Genomic DNA, 12,106 nt, shown 5'->3' with positions numbered 1-12,106 from the left:
GCAGTGGTTCTCAAACTTTTTCATGTCAAGGACCCCCAAATTGACACTTATATTAATATTAGCCCCCGGACCCCCATGAGAGAAGACTTTCTCAATTTCAAGGACCCACAGTTTGACATGCATTAGGCTACGGACCCTCATTTTAATGGCATTTCTATCTCTGGGACCTTAATTTATATTGTAAAAATCACACCCGTGGCAGCGGTGGCCGAACGGATAGCGGCGCGGTCTTGATACCGGAAGGTTCCTAGTTCGAATCAGCCATCCGACACGTTAAAAATTACCACCGCTGAAGTGCCCTTGAACAAGGCATTGAACCACTACGATGAAATGTGTTCTATGAGCAGGGCCTGGCTGGAAACAAGTTCTTGAGCTTAGCCCAGATACCCTGAGTAAATATAGATTTCATTTCATTTCAAATGAGGGGCGCTCTTGTCATCGTACATCAATTTATGTTATCGGACATTTGACATTGCTATAAAGATACACAAGGTGGTCCCTTATTGGTCAAGAGCTCCCACCAACATGCGATTGGTTAGCCGATTTGCTCGTTTTCCCTTCATTGTCAATGGCGTTTCATGTTTTGATGTTTAATTTACATCATATTTAGCGGAATTCTGACGTCGTTTCTCCGTTCATTGTCAATGGCAAAATATTGAGACGTGTGGGGACAAGATTTAGCGGACATTTGACCTGAATTCCCAAATCTTGAGACGTGTGGACTGAGGGGACAAAAGCCGTTTATAGAAGGCCCTTAAAAATAGTAAAAAAACAAACAAAAAAACAACAATATTAATGGAACCAAATGGACCCGTTCGGGTCAGTTAAGTTCTATCAACCCTGTTATGATTGATTTGTGCCCTCCTACATTATTACTCTGGACTGGTATCTTATCTCATTTGAGAAGTGGATGTGTTGTGAATAGCAAGTAAAGAGCCCCCCCTCCCTTCCATTAAGCATCAGCATCAGAGGCAGCTAGTCCTTAGGTGATCCTATTCCTTACATCCTGACGTTTAATCGAATGCCTCTTTGTTATGCGAGGTCATTCACCTTAAGATACCGTGAAAAGCACACATACCAATTATCTGGTCATGTTCATTCATTATCCATCTAGATTAGAACAGCCCGTCTTCCTCGTCACGTGTGCTCGACCTTTCTCGTTGAATATAAATTAATAGCTGGTCAAGGAAGTTTCGAGAATAGATCGTTGGATTTAATGTTCTTTAGACCTGGAAGCATACAGTAGTTCTGGATCCAACTCAGAAATGTATCCTCACACGCTGTGACCTGGGCTAATGATAATAACAATCTCTTATGAATAGAAATATACATTACTCACCAAGGGGCCTATGTTATAACCCATTTCGGTTTCTGACACATGTCGAGACTGACGCATGTCGAGACTAGTCTCTCATAAATCATTTTAACACCTTCGATGTTAAACCTAGTCTTCGCCTCAGTCTCACACCATCTTCTGCCCAAATGTGTACCGTTGGCCATCTTAAAATAAAGTATTTGCGGCCTGGGCCGTGGCTCAGCGGTCCAGACACCTTGGCCGGTAGCCCGAGTCTGGCAGTGTGCCGCGGGCTCGACTCCCGATCCCGACGGCCTTCCCTGCATGTCAATCCCCCCCATTTCCTGTCAGCTTACTGTCTGTCCCTCTATAAAAAATATAAAATAAAAGGCGAAAGCCAAAACCCCCCCCCCAAAAAAAACATTTAAAATAAAGTATTTGCATCGTGAGTGACTACGAGCTGTGCGACCTCTGTTCAAGTTCGTCCCGTGGTCTGCACCGCCCTCCCACCTCTTTGTTCTGAAACTCAGTATCTCCAGAACAATAATTAGATATGAAGAAAACCAGAAACTGCATTATGTTAGGAAACAACATAAACTATTTAATTTTGTACAAACAATCATTGGTCTACAAGAGTAGTGAAAACGATCCAACATGCATCTGAACATATCAAATTTCATCAGCTATATGCAATTAGTTCAAACTAAAAAGGGATATTTCACTTTCCAACATCCATCATTTCCAACGTCTACTCTGGCTTTTGTAAGCACCCTGGACGGTTTTTAAGTTGCTTGATTCAGTATTTAGATGTTTGATATTCATTTTGTAACTTCAAACTCCATTTAACCATGATAGATTCACCAAAAATACCAGTGCTTTCATTCTGGTGACTGATATTGTCCTTCTAATACATGAAGGGGGGGCATGTTTTCAATTTTTAAATAAAGAAATAAATTAAAAAGTAATTTAGATATCACCAGAACCAAAGACGGGCGTTTTCAATTCATCTAAAATGGTTAAAATGGAGTTTGAAGATGTGAAGATGTGTTTGTAGAGGAAGGGGCTGTGTCTGATAAAAATGAATATTAAATATCTAGATTCTGAATCAAGCAACCCATTTTGGGCGGGAACCCCTTTTGGTGTTTTAAGCATTCTGTTCTACTTTAGCTATTGAAAAATAGCAGATCTGCTATTTTTGAAAAATCGTGAAAATGTGCCTGAAATCATTGAATACCGGTATATATTCTTTCAGAGCGAGTTTTTAACTCAAATCTTTGCTACTGGGAGGGTCCCTGGAACAACATTATTTTCAGATGGGGGTCGGTGGCCAATGTCATATATATTTGGGGTCCTTGACATGAATATGTTTTTCAGAAAACGGTCAGGATTTAGAAGATTTCTTTTAAATTTCGACGTAAGGTCTAAACGGGTTATAAACCGTCTGTGATGCCAAGTAGGTGCTAAAATGAGCCCAAACATGTTGAAAGGTGATGATAGTGATGCAAAATATAAAGTCCCTTGACTTCCCCCCCCCCCCATTTCATATACTGAAATATATCATAATATATCAGCTATATTATATTCAAATTGAACCAATCACAGATTGTTCCTAGTACCCTGAATCATAATTACTGTACAAGGCAAGGTTTATTTTCAACAGAGCCTTATTTAATAGTAGACTATTGCAGCAGGACAGTAACTTTTAGAATGTAAAAGTATGTCTTTGGGTTCTGAAAACAAATACATCTAATGTAGCACAAATTCATGTCGTTGCAAAGAGCGTGAGCAGCCCTTTCAGGAAGGATATGATCTCATTCCCTCCCAGCTTGGACTCTCCGTAAACTCGATCCACGAAAGAAATCGGCACCTGTTTTGGGAAGAAGAGGGTAGAAAGGAAGTGGAATATAAGCTCACATTACATGACTTGATATTATTATTATTATTAGAAAGAGATGCCGACATTATAAATGACTACAGCGGTGCTCGTCAGGCACTGGCCTACTTGGAACGATGCAAGTTGAATGAATGCACCACCCAGGGATTATGTCTGTGTCCCTTTTATGACCATATAGGGAGTTCTTTGTCAGGCATGCGCAAATATGGAGTCTATGCAGACGTCAGAATGATGTCAGAACACGCCAGCTCCATATTTGGACACTGGGCAGGGGCCCCATGTTCAGACCCGGGCAGAGGCCTTTTTTGGGCGGTTCTGGACAACCGTGGGTCCGACGGACTCAACACCGGCCACTGCACCCCCTGAGGTGGTGTGGAACGAGTGTAGATGTGTGACACTCTCCCTCTCACTGTATGTGAGGTCATGGTGACTCGTTTTCTCAATAAAAGCTACAGGCTACGAGAGCTTTTATTGTTATTCTTCTGGTTTGAGGGAAAAGGAAGTTCCGGATGATTGTTCCTGCCTGATGACTACAAAACATGACTTAACGATATCATCCGTTCCAGACCGGTTCACAGACCAGGCTTTCCTCCGAGGTGGAAAGCCTGGTGACGCGAGGTTATACGTACACAGGCCTCACTGGAAACCCATATGGAAGGTGTGCATTTCCATTTAGTTGTAATTGAGTGACTAAAGGAAGCTTCACCTCTCCAATGGTGTAGTCAAGTTGTCTTGCTCGGATAATCATCTCCATCTGGAAGACGTAACCTTTGGACACGCAGCGCGCAACCAGGCTCTCCAGCACGGCCTTCTTGTACAGCCTGGGATCAACAGGACAAAGAGGAGCATTCAGATCAAGTTGAAAAGACAGAATAGAGCACCGAAGTCCGACATCAATATCGGTAGAGGGCGAAAATCCACGGGTTCATGTACTTTTTACTTGCATCGTAATCCCCATAGGAGGATTTTAGATCACCTCATATGAGAACTGTGTTTGAAAAATCCCAGCCGTTTCACTCATATGGATATGAAGAATCAACTGAGAGAAAACGCTATTTGTTACTGCTACTGAATTAGTTACATTTTCTCTAGAAACAGACTGTATCATATATGAGTGACTGACGGTCACAAACAATACAGAGACACCTCCCTGACAATAACGCAGAGACAGCTTGTTTATTTTTGGACGACAATGCTTATATGAAATGATTTTAAGATGACCCCATGTTATTCTCCATAGAGAAATTACTTTGTGAACCGGGCAGAACCAGGGGATGAGCGAGTGACGTTAGGACTTCGGCGCTCTACAGAGTAGAAGTCCCGACTCCTGACGTCACTCGTTCATCCCCTGGGTCACGGTAAGGGTAAGTCATTTCTCCATGGAGAACAACATTGGGTCATCTTAGAATCATCTCAGAAGAATTGTGGTCCAAAAACTGTCCTGGCGATATTGTCAGGGATGTTGTACCTCCTGTATCGTTTACGATAGTCAATCACTCATATTTTATAAAGTCTGTTTCCGGGCAAAAATTTAACTAAAGCGGTGGCAGTAACATTAGCGTTTTCTCGCAGGGAGTTGATGCTTCATATCCATATGAGTCAAATTGCCGTGCTCATTTCATTATTTTTGGAACACAGTTCTTATTTAACGCAATATTAAACAAGTCTATGTGAATTCTGAATGGGGGGGGAAAACGTGACCCAGGTCGGATGGTGTGATATTAACCAATTCCACCAGAGTATGCTTACTTAAGCTTAAAGATTGGCCAGCTTCTGAAAAGGTTTAAGCGGAAGTTCATGGCTATAACTTCCCAAGGAAGTTATATTGATGCTGTGGCCAGGTCCGTTTACATTGGGTATGAAAACCGTATTGCGATTGGTAGCTTGTAGATCTGCTATTTTCAGGGCAGGACACACGGGTACTGGCATTAGTTTAGACATACTATTGGTCCGACTGGCATTAGAGCGACAACCTACCTCAAACCCTAAGTAAGTAGCCTTGCCCAACACTTTTTTGTTGTTTTTCTTCTTTGTAATTATTTGTTTGGTCCAAAATATTGTTTGTGTTGTCATGAGTTGTCACGACTCGAGTTGGCTTTGTCCGCGGCGTAACCGTCTTTAAATAAATACTTTTTGAAATGTCTATGGGAAAAATGCATTGGGATTCATTTCCTGGGCCATGGTAGGGGGCGGGACTGCGACGCTCTATAGGGCAGGAGCCCATCTCCTGTTTCTGTAGCCATGAGGCCCATAGGGCAGGAGCCCATCTCCTGTTTCTGTAGCCATGAGGCCCATAGGGCAGGAGCCTATCTCCTGTTTCTGTAGCCATGAGGCCCATAGGGCAGGAGCCCATCTCCTGTTTCTGTAATGTGAGGCAGCTTGATACCAGTACACCCCCTGGACATGACGCTAGTATGTCGCAGGGACTTATCCAACCCTTGATGCTGAGTGTCAAGCAGGGAGGCATTGGGTCCCATTTTTAGAGTCTTTGGTATGACCCAGCCAGGGATTGAACCCCAACCTCCCAGTCTCAGGGTGGACACTCTAACCACAAGGCCACTGAGCTCCTCAAACCCTAACCGGACCCTAACCGCAAGCGCGGGAGCAGCGCATGTTCGACCACATGTTCGACCGTTGGAGTGTCTAATCTGCGTGTGCGTCCCCGACACAGCGGGCATGTTGTGTGAAAACGACATTGACATGCCATCGGAGCACGTTGGCGCGCGACTACGCTAAGCGTTACCTGAAGCTGCCAGTGAGGTCTGAAGCACCAGGTCTCAGCAGCACTTGAGTCACAAAGTTGGCTCCTCGACTATGAGGGAGAGAAAGTAGACTTTTTAGATTTTAAAATAAATAATTTTAAGACTCAAAACACTGAAGAAATCAATTCCAATCTGTTGCCTGTTGCATGCAAGATAAATAGACAATACTAAACAAAATGGAAGAACATATAAACATAAATACGGTAATCTCTGCTCACCTGATGATCTTCCTGCGCAGGTCCCAGCCGTACACACCTCCGCTACCTCTGTACCGTGTCCCAGACACCAGGTCAAAGTTACCTTCCTTCTGCTTCCTGAATGAGCACAACAAACCTCTATTAGTAAAGAACAATATTGCTCTTGAATAACATGAAATGGCGACCAAAAGATTTGTGCTTCAATGTCACCCCTTAAGCGTTATTCATATTTTTTCGGTGGTGAGGTGACCACCGAACTACAACATGACGTCACTGAGCCGCGGTGAAGCGCAAACCACCGCCACCGCCCCAGCCCCAGCCCTTCTCTCTGTTTTTACTCACCACCGCTCAAGCTTCAGCTCCGGTGGTCACCTCACCACCGAAAATCCAGACTATGAATGAGCCTTTAGGGTGTGGTCACTCACACCAAACTGGAATTTGACCTTTGCGGGCACATTCTGCCAGTGCTTTTCAATGAGAACAGAGCAGTGTCGTTTTTGGCAGCAAATTTTGATTTTAGTTTTAGTCATAGTCTCTCTTGAATAGTTAATTTAGTTTTAGTCACATTTTAGTCACCTGGAATGTTTTAGTGTTAGTCTAGTTTCAGTCGACTAAATATCATGAGATTTTAGTCGACTAAATCTACAGTTGATTTAGACGACTAAAAATGTGTTTTGGCGGGCCTTGATGCGGTCGTAATGACTGTTTTTACACTTGCTGAAAATAGCCGATCTACAAGCTCACAGAGCTTGTAGATCTGCTATTTTCAGCATGCAACCAAGTGTGTAAAATGACTTATACTGGATCTGTTGTACACTAGTACCTTCCTAACATTTTAGTCTAGTTTTTATTTGTTGACAAAATCGACAGTACATTTAGTCATACTTTGTCAAAAAAAAGGTAGTCGACGAATATTTTTCATCTTAGTTTTAGTCGACGAAATCAACACTGGAACAGAGTGGTTTGTTGCCATTGAAAGCATTGGCAGAATCTGTACTCAGTCAGAATTAAAGTTCGGTCTGACCGCTCTTCAACTGCACCCCACAATCAATTATTATGTATTACTACACATCACAAGTGTTTCATAAAACGGTTAAAGAAACAAAAATCACAAGGCAAGAAAAATGTATATTTGGAGAAACTTACTCGATGAATTCTGGAATAAATTTAGGCTGCAAGCAGAAACAAAAAGGGGGGAAATCCATCACACAACATGGCTCATGAAAATAAATCCTATCTACACAACTAACTAACGTTGAGTTCTCAAAGTTACAGTTGTAGAAAATTAAGTTCAACAAGTAGTTAATTCAACCAACTCTTCAAGTTGTTCAGCCTGATTTATACTTTGTTGCATGCCGGTGTTGCGTGCCAAAAATAGCCAATCAACAAGCTCACAACAACTCACAATACTGGCATACAAGTAACAAAGCATCAGCCCTTGTTCGACTTAATGTCACCTTATATCAGGGGTGCCCACACTTTTCTACTTGAGAGCTACTTTCAAAATGACCAGCTCGGCAAGATCTACCCACCAAATCAATTATTATACCATTGCTGAAAATAGTTTAAATATGAACCTGAGGGGGCTTCGGAATAGTAGAGTTCATGTTACATTCTGTACAGTATAAGACAAATGCACTTGGAATGGGAAATAGAGAGGGAGAAATGTTTTTGTTTTTTTTATCGTTTTTTTTCTTCAATGTATTTAAATGAAATACTCTTTAGGGGCATGTCATGTGATCTACCTGCACAGCCTTTGTGATCTACTGGTAGATCGCGATCTACGTTTTGGGCACCCCTGCCTTATATTATATAGAGTCTGACTGACAGACATTTGATTGATTTAATATATTTGTGACAGTTTAAATGTACAGTAGTATGTTAAAAAAAACGCCAAACAGTGAGTCACAAAAAGAGCCAAAGGGCTTGTTGGTGACAGTTATACGGGTCACGTGGTGTTGCTTGCTACTCATAGTTTACTATGAGTCAGCTGTTCGCGAGGCGGCATTTCATGAATGGAAGGAGAGAGGGGGTGAACGGGGAAGGTCCAACTTCGTTGACCGCAATCACTTTACTATGCTATCCTGTGCTGTGATTCACTGTGGTGGTAATGCACTGTTTTAACTTTAATAAAATATAACAAAAGCAGTACTCTGGCCTGGAGCAGTGATTCTCAGACGACGACTAAAGCAGCGAGTCTGACAGCTAAACGCTGCTTTAGCCTCTCTGCGTCTTATACGTTTGTCAAGATAGACGCCATACAGGGCTTGTTTCCATTGTGGTCCATGTAAACTTTCAACATCTACTACTGTATAGATACAAGCAACAACACAAAGAAACAGACAGACACCGATCCACTCACATGATGTGACAGGTCAGCATCCATGATGATGACGTAGTTCCCTGTAGCGTGCTTCACGCCGTGGATGTAGGCAGTGCCTTCAGATTGGAAACCAGAGAGTGTCAGTAGTAGGGTAGAACATGGTGCATTTATATAGCAGTAGGGTAGTAGGTATTGAGAAAGACTACATGATGGGACTGTGGGTGACTTCAGATCCCACAATCAAGTGACTAACTAATACTATTTGTCTGGAAGTTATAATGCATCTTCACTTACCAAGGCCTAGTTTAGATGCTCTTGGTCGTAGAAGCTGTGTCAGAGAGAGCAGAGAAGAGACTGATGGTTAGCACAGTTCACACATGGCTCACTGGGATAGTTGTTCAGAACTTGTTCTCTTCCTATGATGTGAATGTGTGTGCGTGTGCACTTGTGTGCGTGCGTACTTTAGGGTATAGGGTGCTGTGTTGCTGCTTGCCTATCGGGCCATGACTCTTTAGCAGACTGGTAACGTACGCGGTACACGCCTTGTTGATGCGTGGTCCCGGGTTCGCCTCCCGGACCGAGGCTACATTGGTTGCAGCGGTGGGATTGGGTTCTGTCTCCCTGGCCAGTGGCGGCACAAACCGTATTCGTTGAGCGTAGTCGACAGCACGTTAGCTGCCTGTGTGGGGGCAGCGGACTGGCCTCATGCTTCCTTCTACAGTAGGCATGAGGAGTCCAAGCTGCTTCTTTTCACCTGACAGGGGAGTAGTTTCCCCAGCCGGACGTAGCGCGTGGAAGGAACACGTTATTCAGGCACCCTGGCTGGCCAGGGGGAGGTAGTTTAGAGACGAGGATATTTGCTATTTTTAGGGCAGGACACACGGCTACAGGCATTAGTTTAGACATACTATTGATCCGACTGTCATTAGACCGACAACAGCACATTACCTGCCTGGGTGTGGAGGTCCCCCCAGTCAGTCGAGCCCAACACCTGGCTGGCGCGCGGTGGGGGTAACGACCTGGGACTATAGGGTGCTGTGTTGCTGCGTGGACGCGGTGGGGGTGACGACTGTGGACTATAGGGTGCTGTGTTGCTGCTTGCCTATCGGGCCATATGGCTCTTTAGCCGACTGGTAAGTAACGTACGGCCTTGTTGAGGCGATGTCCCGGGCTCGCCTCCCGGCCGAGGCTACACTGTCTATTTGTAATATTATACAGGTTTTTATCCCAGACATGCAGCACAGATAGACTTAAGAACTCCTTTATCCCAAGAGCCATTAGACTATATAATGAATCAATGGGGGCCGTGGGGGGGAGACAAGGAGGGAGGGGGATGGTCAGTTGACGTATTTGCTTTGCTTTTTTGGTGTTGTACTTTTAACCCATGCCTTTAACTTATAGCTATTGCCTTTTTTACTGCTTTCTATGATGAAATGTATTTTTACATGTTCATCATGCTCTTTTTGAGTGGTGTAAACCACTCCTACGACTGGCTTTGTTAGTTTACGTGTCTGTCTGTCTGTACCAAAATGAGCATGGTTGCTATGGTCACCCAGTTCACCCGGGTGTGATTTCATTACGTCAGACATTACGTCAGACCACAGCTGATCAGTCTATATAAGACCTTACACCACTCAGTTCACACAGGTGTGATTTTTATTCTGTATGTATGTTTTTACACTGGAGCTGTTGGACAAAACTAATTTCCTTCGGGATCAATAAAGTATCTATATATCTATCTATCTATCTATCTATACAGCATAGTGAAAAGGCCATGTAAAAGTTAGGGAGAATGTATGCAACAATAGGAGGGGGAGGGGAGGGCGATCGGGGGATCATATGATCAGTAATTGTGCATAGCCTACATTCAGGATTCACATGTTAACTTCTCAATCGTAATCAACTTTCAAACGTCAAGTCCACTTCAAGATGTTTTGGTTTTTACCCCCACGTATCATTTTGCATTCTCCATGCACTCTAAACATATAACTAAGGATCCCGCTATTATTTATGAAGTTGTAGGCCTAGATATCATCTTGACTTACGATCTTGTCCTCCCCATAGATCTGCTGCAGCTGCTCCGCCACCTCCAGGGTCCCATCTGGGCTTCCGTCATCAATGACGATTATCTCGTAGTCATATCCGCTGTTAACACAATAACAAACGGTAATGTTGTCAGACCAAAACTTTGGCTATTAGTCTCTTCTAGCCTCAATTTGCAACTCTAGATTTTTTTATAATGGGATGAATCTAGAGTTGCAATACCCTCCATTGACTCCCCACTCATCATTTTGCGTTTGCGATCTGCTTGTCTTACACGACGTTAAACTCACCAACATTGCAGCTGTAGTCCAAGCTTGAATTATTCTCTTTCAATCTGCCGAGCTTGTTTTTCATAAAAATCCCCCGTAGACATGTTATGAGCTACTTTCTGTCAAGAAATTCTGTGCAAGTGATTCTTTTTCTAAGTGCTGGAGTTTGGAAGCGCTCGTCGTAAGTCACTGAACGTCCCTGCATGCATCTGTTTCGCATTTGCACATAATGCAGGAAGCAGCAGCGCGACCCCTTAATACAAACGAGCGCTTCCAAACTCCAACATTTCTTCTTCTTGACAGAAAGTAGCTCATAACATGTCTACGGGGGATTTTTATGAAAAACAAGCTCGGCAGATTGAAAGAGAATAATTCAAGCTTGGACTACAGCTGCAATGTTGGTGAGTTTAACGTAGTGTAAGACAAGCAGATCGCAAACGCAAAATGATGAGTGGGGAGTCAATGGAGGGTATTGCAACTCTAGATTCATCCCATTATAAAAATATCTAGAGTTGCAAATTGCGGCTAAGTCTCTTCTAGGTTTTGCACTCTTTTCGTGCATGAATTCACTCATTGACAGTCCAGAAATGGGCCATTTTGATTGATTGATTGACTGAAGTATTTATTAACAGTTTGCAGAATTACAGTAGGCTACATTTCAAGTACAACTCAATACAAAAACTGTTAACTGAGTGGACGACACCATGAAAGCATTACACTTGTTTACAAGAGGGTCCACCTTGTTCAATTCATCATCAACATTTAGAGACGTACAAATACACTTCTATATAGCGAAAAAACAGGGAAAAAAACATCATCATAAAGGAGGTTAAACAAAAGGAGAAAGAAAACATATACAGTGAGGGGAAAAGGGGGTGGGTGGTGGATTCAGATTTTACGGGGGCCAGTTTCGAATTGCAGCCATCCGTAGGTACCCTTTGAGAGCGGTTTTGCAGGAGTCTAGGGATTCGCATGTCAACAATGGGACGATCACCCCAGGCTGTACAAATCTGGTTTAATGACAGCTCATCACTTGGGTCCCAAGCTGACAGGCAGGCAGAGGAAAAGTACATTAGTATAACAGCCTCGACAATAACTTCAAAGCAACTCACCTTTCACCGAAATATTTCACCAACAGCCAGACGATCAGAGGCAGGTTCTCCCGTTCGTTATAGGTGGGTAACAGCACGGAGTATTTATCTCCATCCTCCTCCCGGCTTCGCGGAGCTGATCTTCGGCTGGTTGCCATGTTTGTTGTCGCTGTGTGCGGATGTTAGCAGGAAAAGCATGCATGTACTTCCCCGTGTATTGTTTCACAATAAAG

The 12,106-nt window shown here is 43.3% G+C and overlaps 1 protein-coding gene across 1 annotated transcript; it reads right to left on the bottom strand.

Annotated features, from left to right (window-relative positions):
- Positions 1–1,869: 1,869 nt before the first annotated feature.
- On the bottom strand, positions 1,870–12,067 carry dpm1 (dolichyl-phosphate mannosyltransferase subunit 1, catalytic). The gene is made up of 9 exons (XM_079523076.1): positions 11,895–12,067; positions 10,516–10,615; positions 8,765–8,798; positions 8,510–8,586; positions 7,294–7,319; positions 6,169–6,264; positions 5,932–6,000; positions 3,895–4,009; positions 1,870–3,161 (listed from the first exon to the last, which is right to left on the bottom strand). Exons 1-9 carry the CDS (start codon positions 12,029–12,031, stop codon positions 3,057–3,059), a joined length of 759 nt encoding a protein of 252 aa, XP_079379202.1. The 5' UTR covers positions 12,032–12,067; the 3' UTR covers positions 1,870–3,056.
- Between the last annotated feature and the right edge of the window lie 39 nt (positions 12,068–12,106).

The sequence above is a fragment of the Electrona antarctica genome (assembly GCF_951216825.1).
Source record: "Electrona antarctica genome assembly, chromosome: 2".
Classification (NCBI taxonomy): domain Eukaryota; kingdom Metazoa; phylum Chordata; class Actinopteri; order Myctophiformes; family Myctophidae; genus Electrona; species Electrona antarctica.
This window is presented reverse-complemented; position numbering and strand designations above follow the sequence as displayed.